Source organism: Hemicordylus capensis, chromosome 4 (assembly GCF_027244095.1).
Source record: "Hemicordylus capensis ecotype Gifberg chromosome 4, rHemCap1.1.pri, whole genome shotgun sequence".
NCBI lineage: Eukaryota > Metazoa > Chordata > Lepidosauria > Squamata > Cordylidae > Hemicordylus > Hemicordylus capensis.
In genome coordinates, this window is record NC_069660.1 from 222,249,837 (window position 1) to 222,266,202 (window position 16,366).

Here is a 16,366-nt window from a genome sequence, read left to right on the forward strand (position 1 = left end):
TGCATTTCCACACTTCAAAGCTTTTTCAATGACCTTCTTTAATGTGCAATTGAAAGCTAAAAAAGTTTAAAAACATTCAAAAGTTTAAAAACTAAACCACAGATGTAGAAAAATAGCAAATGTTTTGATGTAAGACATCATCCTCAGTGCTATACAATGGTGGCTGAGTCTTGTTCTTAAATACAACTCCACACCATGATTCAGCTAAAGAACTGAAGGCAGCTCCTGTGCAGCTCCCAATATCACATACACAAAAAAACAGTGGAAGGAGGGATAAGAACACAAAGCATAATGAAGTTCATACACTCAATAACCAATAAATTTCATTGCTTTCCTCATTTCCTCTTTAACATTTATAGTTGGGTGCAAGTGTGTGTGTGTGTGTGTGTGTGTGTGTGTGTGTGTGTGTATACAGCCATATATATATATGGCTTCTCTGATTTTTTGTTTCCTCATATCTGTCTCCACAACCAAGGTGAATATCTTTGTATTCATTACTCTGCCTTGATGTTGTTCTTTAACATGCACTGCCCATGGTTTCATTCTGTCTCTATGCTGTATATCTGCCAGATGTTCCTTATATCTTTTTAACAGGGGTCAACCAGTTTCACCAATATAAACATGCATGCACTCCACAAGCACACCATGTTATATATCACCCCTTTTGTCTGACACCTTCCCTTTTTATTCTCACAAATTAGCAGTCTTCAACTTCACATTTATTACCATACAGTCTTGATTTTACTAAGTGCTGTCTCAATGTCATCGGATGTCATGGCCCAGACCTCTGAGTCAGAGGTGGAGCGGGAGGACTTGGATGGGAGTACAAGCTCAGAGGCACAGCAGCAGGATTTGGCTGTGAGAACAGACTCTGGAGCTGAGCTGGGATGGCAGCAGAGGAATCTGAACAGCTGGCAGAGATGAGGGCTGAGGAGACTGATCAGGAGGAAGCTGGAATTTCACCTGTGTTAAGAAGATGTCACAAGAGAAAGGCTCAGTGGGAGACACACAGGTGCAAGATCTCACAGGAGAGGCAATAGAAATGCTGAGTCAGGAAAGCCTGATTGGCTGCCGTTTATCTCAAGCCCTATATCAAGCCGACGCGGTTTCTAAGTCAGCAATGTCAGCAACTTTGCCTATCGCAGACAGTGTCCGTACTTAAGAATTATTCAATCTTTCATGTTTCAGCCTGTCCTTGTTCTGTTCATTACTTGTTCTGTTATTTTCAGTTATTGCTCCGTTATCATGGGGCGGGGGTACCTAGTTTAGTTCAAGGGGCTTAATTTTGTTTATGCTACTTTTCTTTGTGAGTCATTTTTCACTTTTGTTCGTGCAGCTAGGCTGCTATTCTTCTCTACAGACTTTCTGTTAACTCACAGAAGTAGAGCTGAAGGGATTGTAAATCCTGTCAGGTCAGCCGAGCCAACAAATTTACGACATCGGAGCTGCACAAATAACATTCGCTATTGGGAGGTGCACAGGACTGGTTGATTGCCTTCAGTTCTTTAGTTGAATCATGGTGTGGAGCTGTATTTAAGGACAAGACTCAGCCACCTTTGTATAGTGCTGAGGATGATGTCTTACATCGAAATGTTTGTTATTTTGCGACATCATAGAAGAGATCAAACTGGGCTGTGATAGCTGTAAAAATGCTATTTGCATTTGCTTCTGAGTTTACATGTTTAGGATTGGCGAGCATGTGGCTAAAAGTCAACATAAATATAGACACACACCCTGTTCTTCCTTCAAAGAATTTAGGGTAGTGTATATGTTCTAACTCCCCACTTTTATCCTCACAACAGTCCTGAAAGGCAGGTTTGGAGGAGAGAGTGTGTGTCTCTTCTAAAATCCCACAGTGAGTTTCATGACTGAATGTAGAACGCAAATCCCCCAATCCTAGTCTTAAAACACTAATCACTGCATCACACTGGTTCTCAACTCTGTGGTTATTGATTGCAGAAGAAAAAGGAGATTAATCTTTAGCGGTGAAGTAAACTAGTGGGGAGTGTGTTGAATATCTTTAGAGATCATGAAAGGGTTTATCAAAATGTGAGGAGGCTGTGGGTCTCAGCCAGGCCCTGTGGGCCCAAGCCCTGGAACTTTTAAGTACCTAGCAAAACATCTGTAAGGGAGCGAAGAGAGTGGCAGGAAGGATTGTCCATGCAAAATCTGGTATCGGCAGGTATGTTGTTCAGAATTTCTTCTAAAAATACAAAACAATCCAATATTTATTGGATTGCACCATGCTTGCACCATGCACCATGCTTGCAGATGTGGGGGTGACCACTGCACCCCCCTGAAGTGAAATATACTATTGTAGAGTTCATAGTCTGAAAAAGTTGGGGGGCATCTAATGTAATCAATGGAACTACAGTGGAATCAATGGAGCAACAAGGAGTAGGATTTCATTATGCAAGATGAGGGTTAAGGAACTAGGAGAGTTATGGGCATCTTTGAGCAATGTTGGCATACAGACAAGCAAGTGGGTAGAGAGAATGAACATGGCTCATGCCTTGGACCCAATATTTTATTGATCTGCGTTTGGAGAGTCCCATAATGTATATTTGTAATGGGGGGATGGATTTGAGCTGTGGGTTCAAATCTATCAACTAGCAGATATTTTAAAGCCAAACAAATGGGAAGCTATAGTTGTTTGGGAATACTCGGTCCACATAATCCTCCCAGACTTGTTTGCACTTGCTGGCACAGAAGCCAGTGTGGTGTAGTGGTTAGAGTGCTGGACTAGGACCAGGGAGACCCGAATTCAGATCCCCATTTAGCCATGAAACTAGCTTGCTGATTCTGGGCCAGTCACTTCTCTCTCAGCCTATCCTACTTCACAGGGTTGTTGTGAAAGAGAAACTTAAGTATGTAGTACACCGCTCTGGGCTCCTTGGAGGAAGAGCGGGATATAAATGTAAAAAATAAATAAATAACTAAATAAAATAAATTCTTAATCCTGATCATAGCATCTAGGTCAACTCGTAGGAAATTAGATATAAGAACAAAGATATATTGTCCAAATGTGGATGTTGCTTGGAACCAAGGGAAGCTACCAATCTGTATCAAGTGTAGCTACCAAATGCAGAGTAAATACGGATGACTGGAAGAGGGGAAGCATTCCCCCAGAAAAGGATGGGCTTTTCTTTTTTTGAACTGTCCTTGTACGTCTCTTTGAACAGCCTGTAATGGAGATTTCTGTACCCCATGTTGCAGCAATCAACCAAACAAGGGTATTGTTTCAGTGGTTCTTAACCTATAATACCCTACTTACCTAAATCCAAGACTCTGTATTTAAGATGACCCCCTTAGAAATGCATATTGAATACAGGTTATACCGAAGGGTTCACATACATTTTCAGATCTGGTTTCAAATGAGTACCAGCAGAAATGGTTTGGCAATCACATTGCCACTCTGCGTATACCAAGAGAGGAGCAAACTCTCTGGTCTCCAGTGCTTCCGTCCAACTCACTTCCCAGCACAGCCTCCCTCCCCTGCTTGGCGCTGGAGTTCTGTTCACAGCCTGCCTGCCTTCTCCCCAGCCTTTTCTGCTCCCCCAACTCCCCCCCCTAAAAAAACCCCTAACAAAAATCCAAGCATAAAAAAACACCAAGGCAGGACCCTTTTCTTCTTCCATTGCTACCATCCTCATTCCCTGTCTGGCCTTTTGGTGCAGCCTGCCCTGGAGCACATCCTACTATCTGCTGCTTGCTTTTTTTGCTTTTGGTTTGGGGTCTGGATCTTACTGGATTGTCATGTTCTTTGCCCTTCTCCAGGGCGGGGCTTGATGCAAGAGCAGTGGCAAGAGACTGGCAGGTCAGGGCAGGCAGGCTCCTTCGGAGCAGCTACTGCTGCTCCTCTTGCCTCTTGGTAGGAAGGCAACGAGCTAGACATGCGGGTGCACACCTGAGCAATCTACACACACACACATACCAAGGCTAAGGGAGAGAGAGAGGAGTCCATCAGAAACAACCATGCCAGGAGCTTGCCTTGAGAGCAGAAAAAGAAGGGGAGAGGAAGTGCACAACCCCCATTGATGCCAAAACAGCTTGTTTCGGGGCTGGAAACAGCACCTCTCGATGTGATTTGGAGTTGCAAGCTTGCAACCTCCATCTTGGATACCTGAGCTCATTGGATCGTGAACTCTGCACATGCAGATAGATAGATAGATAGATAGATAAATCATAATTCAATTTCTATACTGCCCTTCCAAAACTGGCTCGGGGTGGTCTATATTTGACAAACTATGCGATATCATTCGCTTAGCATAAGCAAACATGGGGCAACACTGCCCAAGGTCAGAATAACAAATGACTGTAGTGAGTCCCCCATGGCCTCTCTTGCAAAAAGGAAGAAGCTAGTAAGAAGACCTGGATCAAAGACAGGCTTGTGCATTTCGATTCGGGTACAAAACGTTTTGTGCCCAAAAATGGCAATTTCGGAGGTTTTGTAACCAAAACAAAATCAAGAATTAAAAAACAGATTTTTGTTTCCAAATCGAAATGACTGTGTTTCGGACAGAATGCTTTGTTCTTCAGAAAAGCATTGCAATTGAAATTGACTTCTCTGACTCTCTCCACTCCAGCTAAGGCACTGAGTGATTAGCAGAAGATAAGATATGCAAAAATCTGTTGAGCATGAATAGTTTAGTTAAGTTATATTCAGTGTGATTGAAATGCAAACTGACCTTGCAAAGGGATTTGGAAGACAGCATTTTGAGACAGAAATACTCAAATATCTTTGGGAGCTCACTGCAATTCCAAAGCTCTTGCTAAAAGCCATGGTATAAATTGTGCAGAGAAGCTTTTTGAGAAGCTGGTTAGGAAAGTTCTGAAATTACACAGGTGTTTCTTTCCAAAGGTTTAGAAAGAATCTCTTGACTTGTTCATGGGGCTTTTGAAGAGCTATTTTGTTTTTCTTCTGATTTTTATGAGTTATAGTGGTGTCTAAGTTTTGTTGCCCAAGTTAAGCAGTCTAATGTAATTTAGGCCACAATGTAATTTGGTGGGACATAATGTCTAAGCCAGGGGTTCACAACTTTTGCCATTGCAGGGACAGGTCATCCACATGGGCCTACAGGAGACAAAAGGAGTGGGGTGAGGAATACACCTGTCAATCTATTGACATCCCCAGGAATCTTAGTTGCTTCTCTCTTTCTTGTAACCATGATCCATAGTTTTGCACTTTCTTAAATGCAGTGATGAGAAATCTCAACAATTCTGAACAGTAGGCTGATTTGTTTGGGCTACGGCTCATTCCACTTCAGTTAAATGAACATTTGAAGCTGTTCCATAGTACCAAGGCAGTTTTATTTTAATTTTTTACATTTTATATCCCGCTCTTCCTCCATGGAGCCCAGAGCAGTGTACTACATACTTAGGTTTCTCCTCACAACAACCCTGTGAAGTTGGTTAGGCTGGGAGAAGTGAATGGCCCAGAGTCACCCAGCTAGTATCATGGCTGAATGGGGATTTGAACTCGGGTCTCCCCGGTCCTAGTCCAGCACTCTAACCACTACACCATGCTGGCTCATTGGTCTATCTTGCTATCTCAAATGACCTGTGGTCACTGTTCCATGGGGAGGAAGTGTTTTTATTGAAATATTGCTTGAATCCACAAATAGGTCGTGCTGCTGTGCTAGTGCCACAGGCACAGGCTCCCACCTGCTGCAAAATTCTCAAATAACTGTGCCAAAAGATTAAATGGTGTTGTTGTTCATCATTCTCTTCACTCTTTCAACTTGTTTATGTGGGGCTTCAGGGGCAAAACAGTGGGTTGGGTGGCAGTGCCCCAAGGGTGGTGCACCCAGATTCCAAATAGGGCAAAGGGCTGATTTCTTAGGAATTTTTGAGGTTTACAGGTCTAAGATTTTTCCCCATAGGGAATAATAGAAGTTTCAGCAGCCCCATAAATCCACCTGGGGGGCACTGGGATGGCCCGAAGTGAGTGGTGGTGTAGTGCACAGAGGGTACCAACCACTCCCCTAGATTGCTAACCCATTGGGGTACTGGGCTTTGTTGTTTCTGAGGTGTTGAGTTTAGATTCTGTGGTAGCAAATGAGATTTTTTAATGAAAAACCATGAATCCATTCCATATGCTACTAGAGAATCTACTCTCAGAACACCTCTAGAACAACATAGGAACATAGGAAACTGCCATATACTGAGTCAGACCATTGGTCTATCTAGCTCAGTATTGTCTTCACAGACTGGCCGCGGCTTCTCTAAGGTTGCAGGCAGGAATCTCTCTCAGCCCTATCTTGGAGAAGCCAGGGAGGGAACTTGAAACCTTCTGCTCTTCCCAGAGCGGCTCCATCCCCTGAGGGGAATATCTTGCAGTGCTCACACATCAAGTCTCCCATTCATATGCAACCAGGGCAGACCCTGCTTAGCTATGGGGAGAAGTCATGCTTGCTACCACAAGACCAGCTCTCCTCTCCCAACAAAACTCTGTACTTCATGGGTTGGCAACCCATGTGGGTGGTTGGCACCCTATGTGCACTACACCGTCACTGGCTGTGGGCCACCCCAGTGCCCCTCAAGTGGAGTTACGGGACTGCAGAAACCTCCATTATATCCTACCAGGAAAATCTGAAAGACATGTAACTTCATTAATTCTTTAAAAATCAGCCCTTTGCCAAATTCCTCTGAAAAAATTGTGGTAGCTTCCTTGTACCAACTGGGCACTACCACCAACCACACTCCACTCTGGGCCACCCCTACCTCACGTGAAGCTATACTTTTCCTGAAACCTCCATCATACCCTAAGGGGAAAATCTGAAAGACACGCAAACTTCAAAAATTAACCAAAAATCAGCAGTTTGCCCACTTCCTTTGAAATTTTTGTGGTAGCTTCCACTCATTGGGCACTATAAACCCCACCCACTCTTTTGACCACGTGACCCATTTTTAAATCAATTAATTCGGATTCAGATTCAGATTAATTTGGATACAAAACAAAATTGAGGTGATTCGGAAGGCTTAATTTCAGACAAATTACAAAATGGGGTTGATTCAGATTTGGTACAAATCAAAACAGAAAAAATACAAAACGCACAACCCTAGTCAAAGAGACCTTCACAAGAGAAATAGCTAACTCCCTTTTTTTGGAAATGGGATTAGCCTCACTAATCACTCTTACAATCCAGAAAAGCATGGCATACCCCCAGCCTCCTATTGCAATGTTAGTGTGCTGGCAAGGACCAAGAGGTAGGATCATTAACAGGAAAAGAACCCACCCCCTCTCTCTCTCAGGAACAGATGTCCTGGTATCCGATAAGTCTTTTGGGTTCACCAATGTACTCCACACATACTTTTTGATCAGCCATTCCATCTTTTATTTCTTAAAGATCACACCTGCTTGATTGATTCATGTAAACATGAACCTCTTTATTACACACAAGTTTCAGCCTTTGCAGGCAGGGAGAGTGACTTTTGATTGCCCTAGGGCATGCATTTGCCTTTTTGTATCCCAGATCCAAGCACACGTTTAGAGCACTCAGAACACCCGAGAACTCTTCAGAATGTACCCCAGACCCAAGAAGAAAGGACCCTGCTCTCTCACCTACATGAACCTATACCATGCTGTTTCTTCAGCCTGCGAGTGGTCACACTGTGGCACTTGCTTCTTTTTCCTGCCTTTCCACTTTGTCCCTGCAAGTAAATCTACCTGCACACTCCAACCTACAATTGCACCCAACACACCAACAGATTGGACCTTGCTCCCTTATCTTTCCCCTTTAAGTATACATATGGACCCTTTCTCAAGTAAAGCCTTAATTGACAATTCAGACCTTAAGCTAAAACGCCTCTACATGAGATTCTAGTTAATACTGTTGGTTAAGATTTCGTTGTCTCCTCACCTTGCCTAATCAATGTTTTTATTTTCCTGTAATCCAGTTATCCCTAAATAAATCTGATTGTACCATATTTGTCTTCTCATCATTTCCAAACCAAAACTTTGCACAAATTGCTACTGTGATGAACTGTTCCATATAGTCACGTGGATTCTGCACACTAGTCCAAAAGTACCACTGGAGTGTTTAACCAGCACTCCAGAACAGTTTCATTAACACTGACTTATTCTTCTAGCTTTTTGTAAAGTTCCAGGACTCGACATGGTTTGGCCATGCTGCTGTTAGGATCCTTAGCAAGGGAGAGAGCTGAGCGCGAGCTAGGCAAAGGACTCTGAATGCAAGACAACCCCCTGATTTATCCAGTTCCTTACTTTCCTTTCACAATAGGAACAGTGGCAACGGGAGAAGACTGTATTGTTATCCTAGAGTTCAAAACTCGAATGATCTTCAGAGTTATATTACACTCCCCAGTGCTTGACAAACCCTCCCCTGACCACACAATTTATAAAATTAAAGAATTTTGGGGGACAAACCCATTGTGAATTTGGGTAAATATGGTAAAGTAACTGAGAAATCTGTTGAAACTTTAACATCCTTAAAGTTAAGACTGTCAAGTCTGTCACTACAGAAGTTGCTTTACAGACATTTTCAGCCAGCAAAGCTGACCTATAAATTCAACAGAAAAAGACTTCTTTATAGAACTAAATTTCATTTTGTATTAGTAAAGCTGCATTATTGTTTATATTACACTCTCAATATACATGGAGGTTTACAAAGTAACATATGTAACAGATATGCCCGGCCCCAAAACACAACCTAAATTTAGATGAAGGAGTGGAAAGAGAGACAAAGGGTGAGGCAAAGATCACAAGGGATGAAGGAGATACATGCATTTAGGCTTCATTTCTGTTGGGAAATAAGGACTAAGGTGCAAGGCAATACTGATCTGAATAATGCGCCCCATATGTCTCATATGAGCTGCTTTTGAAACAAAGAGGAAATTTCGAAGGCAGTGCATGTCACAACATGGGGACCAGCTGTTCAAAGTAAAGTGTTCTGTTGGGCTAGCACAAGTGCCCTTAATTTGGGCCTCAGTCATTTTATTCAAAGATGCTTACTGTTGACCTGCTAAAACAAAGCCATCCTCCAACCAAAACGTAGCTTGAAAACAATAAAACACCATATGTTCAAGTACATTAAATAAGAATTCTGTAATCAAACAGCTTTTACAAGCATTCCCTGTCACTTCAAATAGCAAGCCTAATTGTTATAAGGCTGGAATGAGAAGGATTTCTATCAAAGAAATGTTGGTCTCATTCCAAAAGATGCTGCTAATTATTTTCATCAGAAGTGCAAACTTGGAAAAGGTGCATCTTATCTTACAGAAGTAACCAAAATAGAAATATTAGCACTGTAACCGATAAACTGAGAACAGAGCTTACAAAATGGATTTTTATTAAATGAAAGAATCTGTTTGTGGATCAAATATGAAATAGAATATACAAAAACTTTACATCTGTTCTTTCAAAGAAATAAAATGCTATCTAGAATGAGCTAGCAGCCATTCTTTTCAAAAACAAACACAAAATGAACAAATAAGTTCTTTCTGGCAGTACAAAATGCACAGAGTTGCCTGTGCTAGAACTGCAATGACAGAGAAGGAAAGTTAAAAATCTAAATGGCCTCCTAAAGGATACAACAAATCGACAAAGTAACTTAAAAACATGGAAGTCAGTCATCATATATTCTCTTAGAAGCACGTGGCAGGTAGGTCAAGTGCAGAGTTCAAAGCTTGCATATCACATTCTCAGTTCCTATACAAATATAAATTCTTTTATTCTTGTTTTTGTTAAAGTCTATTTGATAACATCTCTTTATGAAGAAAACATATCCTGATCAGGATCCTTTCACTTCATCCATGCAATATATTCTTTAGATCTTCTTTATCTTTCTGCAGCTTGGTACCCAAAGCCATCACGGCAATAGTCTTCAATTACAAATATCTGTACTATTGTCCTGTATAAGAAGGTTCTGAAGAACTTACAATGTGTCTTTGGCATATCACACCAAGTCCCCCTTTAATACTTTTCCTTTAAAAAAAAGTATATTTTCCTTTAGTAAAACACCTTAAAAACACCTATTTCAGATATTGTAAAATAATGCATCACCACCTCCTATGTTGCTTTGTAAAATATACACCATATTTTTGGGGAAGGGGGACACCCTCCATTGGAATTCTGAGTGGTTGCAGAAACACATAATTACACATTGCCTCTCATATGTAGGCTACATAAAGTCATGCAGTTCAGCTTCCAGTGCTGCTGCCATTTCATCTGCCTCTGAGCTGCTGCCCTCCTCATCTTCATTGCTGGATTCTTTACTTGATTCACTGGCATCATCATCTTCATCCAGCTTTCGCTTGTGACCCCTGCAAATGAGGGCAAAGATACAAGTCATGATTAAAATGCTGTTTGTTAATCTACTAATAGTGTAAAATTTTCAAAGAAGAAGGAAAAAGGCAATACAAGATATACAAAAGAGAAGTTGACATTTAACTGTCTAATGAAGGAATGAACACAAGAAAAGCCCTGATGGGGCAGATGAAAAACCTATGTAACCTAGAACAGCCGCTAATCAAATGCCTCTGGGAAGCCCACAGGAAGGAGATATAGGCATGTCCCTTCTCCTGCCATGGCTCTCTGCAATTGGTATCGAGAGTTATATTGCCTCTGAACCTAGAGGAAGCATGTAATCATGACTACTAACCACTGATAGACTTGTCCTCCATAAATTCATCTAATTCCCCTTTAAATACATCCAAGCCAGTGGGCATCACTACATCTTGTGGCTATGAATTCAAGATATTAATTATGTGCTACATCAAAAAGTACTTTTCATTTATCCTAAATCTCCTGCCTATTAGTTTCATTAAATGTCCTCTGGTTTTAGTGTTTAAGAGAGGGAGAAAAACTTCTTGATCTACTTTCTCTACACCATGCATGAGGCTTTTTATAAACACCAATCAGGTTCCCCCTTAGCCACCTTTTTTCTCAAATAAGCCACAAATGTTATAGGCTTTCCTTATTAGGAAGATACGACCACAACCGAAATTATCAAGGGGTCAGAGACTCTGACCCCTTGATAATTTTGGTTGTGGTCCTCTGTATCCTTTCCATCTCTACAATACACTTTCTGAGATGTGGCTGTTAGAACTGTACATAGTATTCTAAATGTGGCCACACCATAGGTTGGTATAAAGGAATTATGATATTTGCAGCTTTATTTTCAATCACTTCCCTAATTATCTTCAGCACAGAATTTGCCTTTTTTCAGTTGCTCCATACCAGATAGATGTTTTAATTGTGTTATTCACCCCAAGATCTCTTTTGTGGTTTGCCACCAATAGTTCAGACCCATCATGTGAACCTGGGATTTTTTGCCCCAATGTGCATCATTTTACACATAACCACATTTGCCATTAATTTTCCATTCACCCAGTTTAGAGAGATCCTTTTGGAGTGCACAATCAATTTCAGTTTTCACCAGCTTGAATAGTTGTGTCATCTGCAAATCTTGGCCATCTCATTGCTTACCCATAATTCCAGATCACTTGTGAACATAGCAGTCCTAATAGAGATCCTCCTTCCTCTTACCTATCTGCATTGTGAAAATTGTTCATTTTATTCCCATTCTCTATTTTCTGTTTTTTAACCTTTTACCAACAGAAGAAAACCTTCCTGTTACCCAAGAGTATTGAGAGCCCATGTGAGTAACTTAGTTAAAGGCTCTTTGAAAGTTTAGGAATATAATGTCCACTGGATCATCTCTCTCAACTCCATTTGACCCTCTCAAATAAGTTTAAATAACTTTAGATTAGAGAGGCAGGACTTATCTTTGCAGGAACTATGTAAATTCTCTTTCAAGCATGTTTAATAAATTCTTCTATATGTTTAAATAATGTCATAGTTAATTATACAGAAGAACCTCTATATTCGCGGATCCTACATTCACATATCCATGTATCCGCAGCTGGGTAATGGACATCTGAACTTCGTATAAGTGGTAAAAATATTCAGGGAGCGGGAAGGAGGAGGGTTACACCTGCATATCCGTGGGTTGGTGGTGGCTGGAAACTGAGGTCATCCTTGGAGGTCATTTTCAGCCACCATTTTGAGGAGAAGAACAATTTTGTGGCTAGTTTTGCCACAAAAAAGGGGGGGGGGTGACAATGATTTTTAGCTAAGGTTTGACTCTTGTGGGGTACTACAGGACTGCTGGGGAACCACAGAGCACAGTAGGGTGCTTTAATGTGCTTTTTTCATGTCTTTGGCCACCCCCCAAAACCTATACCCCGAGATGCCATTGCCCCAATTACTCGGTATTTGTGGTTTTGGTATTCACGGTACACCCCACTCCCGGATACCGAGGTTTTCTTGTAATTTTTACTAATGTACCTGGGACAGATATCAAGTGAATTGACTTGCAATTTCCTGGATCCTTAAAAAAAAAATTAGCATCACATTGGCTACCTTCCAGTTCTTTGGCATAATGGATGGTCCCCAGGCAAAGTTGTCAACTCTCCCTCTCTCCCACTAATAGCTGCTTAATCCAAATTTGTGTGGGGGTGGGGGTGAACCCTCTAAAGAGTTAACAGGGAGTGAACCTTCATTTTGAATGAAACTCTGGAGAACTCCAGGGCAGCCAATCAGTACACAAGGTGGGTGGGATCTAGAGAGCAGTTGCTGGGAATTATGGGAAGAAGGGCAGTCTTTGTTGGAGAGAAGTGTGCGGAAAGGCTTAGTGAGGGGCAATGGAGTTTGCTCCCTCATTGTTGAAGCCAGCATGGAGGTTTCTCTTATGGAATAACTCTGTAGATCCTTAAAAGAAAGGATTACAGGAAGTTTGATTCTCTTCAGGAATTGGGGGAGTTCAAGGAAAAGGGAACTCAGCATAGGGAACAGTTTGTTAGATTGTGCACTAGAAACATATTTCTTTGGTGTGTGTGCTTTTGCATGTTCCTGATACTGGTCTATTATTGTTTACCTGTAACATAATTAAAATAAGAAACACTAGCTTATGCACATCCTAGCTAGGGCGTTGCAAAAGACGCTATAAAAATTTGAATGTCCATTAAGACAACCTATTTTTGTAATCCTATTACGTATTCTTAGATGTATTTAAACCTGAGAGAGCATCAGATGAGAGCAGTCTGTAGTAAAAGTTATTTTTACAAACCACTCAGAGTTGGTTTTTAACTCAGGAAAAGGTGAGGGGTTGAAGGGGGATTCCTCTGGTGCAATCACATCCTCAAATGGCCAGAAGCTATCTGTTTTCTCACCACATGCAGGCTTGCATGTGGAAGATTTCTGTACTTTCCCAAGAGCAAAATAAAGAGAGTTTTCCCTGATATTCCACCCCAAGCCCAGAGAGGTTCAAGCTCTGTGGATAAGAGGGGTGGCGGCGGCGGCATTTTAAACCTATCAGGAATATAGAAAAGTTTTAGGAGAAGCCTAGCCAGGCAGCTCAAGCAGGGATGATTCAGCATGTCTTTCCTTCATGTGAGTTTGCTCTGAGAGAAAGGCTTTAATCCGCTACAGGGGCAATGAAGTTAGATGGCTGGCTGTTTAGGAGGTAGGGGCTTTGGCCCGTTGTCAGTGAGGAATCTAACAGGATTGTGCATTTTAAAAATGGGCATCATAGTGATTCACAGGGACTTCTCAACCTTAGAAAGATGGGGAAACACACACACCCTTTTGATTTTATTGTTTACAGACACTGGAATGGATTCTAATTTTTTTGGAATGCCACTCCATCATCAGAAGCTCCTGTCACAAATGGAAGGAGGGTTTGGCTCACACAAGAGATCCTTGCATGAGTAAAACTCACCTTCTGTTCCTAGAAGTAGTAGCTCTCCATGAAAAGACAGAATCAATCAGTGGGTTGGATCCTACTTTCAAACGGCTCTCACTTAAGTCTAGATTTTGTAGCAAGGCATCCTGTTGTCAGACTCTGCCATATATTGGACAATTAATATGCTCAGTTTCAGAGAGCTGACCTTGGTTTTTATTTTCATATCACTGGCCACTGTTTATTTTGTACATTTCAGTTAGTACTGCTGTTCTACAATCAGCTATTCCCAGAAGGTAGGAAATCTAAGGTATGCTAGGAGTAAAGTCAAGTAATGCCGCTCCCTGTCATCATATATGGCTGATATGGGGGTAGGGTTGTGCTCTTGGCCATTGAGGCAGACACAAAGGCCACCATCTTGGCTCCTGCGGCACGTGTGCGGGCCATCCAATGGGAGCAGCTGCATAAGCAGTTGGTTCCCATTCTGTCCTCCCTCAGTTGCTCTGGGAAAAGCAGCATGGGGTTCGCTGCTAGTAGCTTGCCTGGAATGTGGAATGGCTGGTGGGTTGGACAGGGCATTCAGATGGCAAATTCGGGGCTCTGGGGACTGAGCTTTGCAGCTCTAGGTGGTGGCGTTGGTGACAGCTTTTCGTGGGCTGCGGTTCCCAGCATGGTGATACAAAAACTCAGCAATAAGACCAGGCAGCAGGGACAGCTTCGTGGGCTCGATCTACGGATGACTCAGCAGATTCTTCTCATTACTGGGGAAACTGCTGCTTTAGTTCTGGGCTTTTAAGCTCACACGGTTCAGTGGTTCTTTATTTTTAATTACTGTTCTCATACCTTTCACTTCCATTTCTTTGAGTAATATCTATTAGGGAGGTGCACAAATAATTTTTTAAATTTGATTTGTGCTCAAAACAAATCACCTCTGATTTTTTTTTAATCCAAATCTACCCCCTCTAAATCACCCCAGATTCAATTTGTATTTGCTTTTATTCTATTTGGACTGATTTGGACCGCCTAACAAGGTCTAGGGGCACCATATTTGGGTGGTAGGTAGGTCCCCATGGGTGCTACCCACCCACCAAATTTCATGGCAGTGGGACACTTGGTTGATGTTTAATGAATTTTTAAATTTTTTACTGATTTTGAACATTTCCACCATAAGAAACAATGGGGATTCAAAGTTGCCATATCCTAACCCTAAAACAGATCCCCAGCTTTCATTTTTTAAAGCTAAGCTCTAGCCCTTATAGAAGTGGAGTTATGGAGCAAAATGTGCAGTCATCATTTTTCAAGTGTTTGGATTCTTTGGTGTATAATAACTTTTCATCATAATTAATCCCTATGAGGATTCATTGCACACCTACATTTCTTCTGTTCATTTTGACTGTCACTGGACAGTGCAAACTGTCACCATGTTCCAACTACAGCCCCCTCCCCCACACCCCTGCAAGGCAGTGAGGTACTCATTTTAATTTTTAGAAATATTGAAATGTTTCAATTCTTTGGTGTCTAATAACTTTTCCTCATAATGAATTCCTATGAGGATTCATTATATGCCTTCGTTTCTGCTGTTCATTTTGACTATCATTCGACACTGCCAACTGTCAACTACACCCCTACACACACACACACACACACACACACACACACACACGTACTCAGTTTATTTTTTTAAGGTATTTTTGAAGTTGATTCTTTGGTGTCTACACACCTTCATTTCTTCTGTTCATTTTGACTCCACTGCTTTGCAGGTGGGGAGGGGAATTAGTGGCATCCTATGTTCCAACTACCCTGCACCCCACAAGCCACTGGGTACTCAGTTTATCTTTTAGGAATTTTTGAGGTGCTTAGACTCTTTGGTGTGTAATGAATCCTCGTAGGGATTCATTATGAGGAAAGGTTATTAGACACCAAAGAGCCTAAACACTGGGGGGGGGGGACCTAGAACAATAACTGAGTAATACCCCACTGCCTTGCGGGTGGTAGTGGGGTGTAGTTGGCACATGGCAGTTGACAGTTGGCACTGTTGAAAAGACTGTCAAAATGAATAGAAGAAATGAACGTGTGTAATGAATCCTCAAAGGGATTCATTGAGGGAAAGTTATTATACACCAAAGAATCCAAACACTTGAAAAATAGTGACCAGACATTTTGCTCCCTAACTCCACTTCTACAAGGGCTAGAGCTTAGCTTTTTTAAAAAAATGAAAGCTGGGAATCTGGGGGAATTAATAGGAGGGATCAGACTCTCAAATCAATTAGAATCGAATCAGGCACAATTCAATTTGTACCCGAATCTAGCCAATGGACCACAAGGGTGATTTGTTTTGTCTCCAAATCACCTAGATTTGGGTACAAATCAATTTGTACCTGAATCAATTTGCACATCCCTAATATCTATAATTGTAGTCTAGTTGGCTGCTTATTATCTCTCTTTGTGTTGGCTTTGCTTTTGAATATTGAGTTTTCTTGTGATAAGCATTTAATTTTGGTAACCTTGGGTTCATTCCTTAAGCATATTTAACTGTGGGCATTCATTAGTTTGATGGCATAATTAAACAGAACACTGACAATTAATTGATATTAATTGATATCAATGGGCTTTGGATATGTGTTGTTGATAACTTTAAAGCCTCCAAATAAGGGTGCATATAT

General features: G+C 41.5%; 1 protein-coding gene across 4 annotated transcripts in view; it reads right to left on the bottom strand.

The window, feature by feature from the left end:
- Positions 1 to 9,294: 9,294 nt before the first annotated feature.
- Positions 9,295 to 16,366, bottom strand: part of CTDP1 (CTD phosphatase subunit 1) — a 129,518-nt gene continuing 122,446 nt past the window's right edge. For 3 of the 4 annotated variants that reach the window (XM_053245849.1, XM_053245845.1, XM_053245850.1), the window contains one exon: positions 9,295 to 10,284. In XM_053245849.1, the coding sequence (XP_053101824.1) occupies positions 10,261 to 10,284 (24 nt within the window). In that variant the 3' untranslated portion in view covers positions 9,295 to 10,260. The remainder of the gene's footprint in view (positions 10,285 to 16,366) is intronic. The other variant, XR_008306176.1, reaches the window with a different exon arrangement.